The following is a 1587-nucleotide window of genomic DNA, read 5'->3' as shown; positions in this document are numbered from 1 at the left end:
CGAAGATACCTTTCGCACTGTTTTTGTACGAGGAGTTCACGTAGTTCTTTTGACCTTCTCGCCCCTTTTTGGGTACGAGGGAAATGGTATCAAGGGTATAAGAAACTATGGCCTTTAAATCATCTCCATCATAGGGTTGTGGGTTTTCAATGAAAGCCATGAATTGGATTCAAGAATCAAGAAACAAAAACATAAGAGGTTTTATCTAAATTTTCAAGAACTCTAGTTATAGTGTAGATTACAAAACATAATCCGAAATCTTGCCTTTGCCTTTGAATGGATTGGTTTGATTGATGTGATTGATTACTTGAATGGAGAGAATTGAATGAAGCTTGATGGATCTTGGAGTTGAAAGCCCTTCCTTCTTCTCCCTTTCCTTGAATTCTCATTTTCTTATTCTCCTTAGGTTTTAGGGTTTTGATTTATGAAGAACATTAGGTTATGATAGTGTATATATATGGTCATGAATCTTTTTAGGGTTTGTTTGGGTGTTAACTTACCAAAAAAAAGGATGGAAATCGGCACTTCATAGAGAGTTTGGAAACTCTCGGATTCTCAATCCGCGACGTTCTCGGAGTTCCGAGGCATTTTCTCGGAGTTCCGAGAATTCTCGGAGTTCCGAGAAATGCTCTCGGAGTTCCGAGAACCGGATTCCAAAACTACTGTCCGATTTCTCGGAATTCCGAGGTTAATTTCTCAGAGTTCCGAGATCTCTCCAGTAGTTCTCGGAGTTCCGAGAATTATTCTCGGAATTCCGAGTTTTATATATATATATATTTTTTTTGAGGGTTGTTACAAAACTACATTAGCTTCAACTAAGAAAGAGAGTTTTTTATTCTTTTTCTGAAGATCCTCAGTATATTGAAGAAGATTCAACAATTCTGTCAACATCATTGACAATTTGTTCATATGGTAATTCATGACAAAGTCATTGAATGATGGTGGTAGGGATGCTAACACCATGTCGACTTGCGACTCAACATCTAACATTGCTCCTAAAACTTCGAGTTCATTTAGATAGCCCATCATCTTTAACATGTGATCTCTAACTAGGGTTCCTTCCACCATTTTTGTGGAAACTAGGCCTTTAATCGCTATTTGTTGTCCAAACATCTCCCTAAGATTGTACATAATATCCATGGATGAAGCCATTCTTACATGCTGTTGTTGCAACACGTTCGACATCGACCCAATGATATAGCACCTAGTCATTTGGTCATCTTCATGCCATTTTATGGCTCTGTCCCTGACATCCTGGGGAGCATCGGGACCAGGCAACTCAGGTGCCTCATTAGTCAAGACCCAATGACTTTCGCTGCTGTGAGCACTAGGGTTAAGTTCCTCTTCCAATCCACGTAATTTGGACCAGTAAGTTTGTTGTCCTCAAGAATCCTAGCTAATGGATTGAAGGATGCCATATCTATTGCAAAAGAAAGAGGCACAATATTAGCAAGACTAACCAATTTAGATTTATAATGACATGTAACCATTAGATCTGGGTTTTTGATCTGTAATGGTACTGCCCATTGTTTGTCACATTTATGTGCCCCTCAAACACATGAATCAAGAGAAATAACATGATTTCTC

General features: G+C 38.7%; 1 protein-coding gene across 1 annotated transcript; it reads right to left on the bottom strand.

Annotated features, from left to right (window-relative positions):
• Window positions 1-792: 792 nt before the first annotated feature.
• Window positions 793-1185, bottom strand: LOC143858254 (uncharacterized). Its single transcript, XM_077368911.1, has one exon. The coding sequence runs from the start codon at window positions 1183-1185 to the stop codon at window positions 793-795; it is 393 nt and encodes a 130-aa protein (XP_077225026.1).
• Between the last annotated feature and the right edge of the window lie 402 nt (window positions 1186-1587).

Source organism: Tasmannia lanceolata, unplaced genomic scaffold (assembly GCF_043159265.1).
Source record: "Tasmannia lanceolata isolate RefF3 unplaced genomic scaffold, GAP_Taslan_0.1 ptg000025l, whole genome shotgun sequence".
Lineage (NCBI taxonomy): Eukaryota > Viridiplantae > Streptophyta > Magnoliopsida > Canellales > Winteraceae > Tasmannia > Tasmannia lanceolata.
The sequence above is the reverse complement of the archived record's forward strand: the minus strand, read 5'-3'. Positions and strand labels throughout refer to the sequence as shown.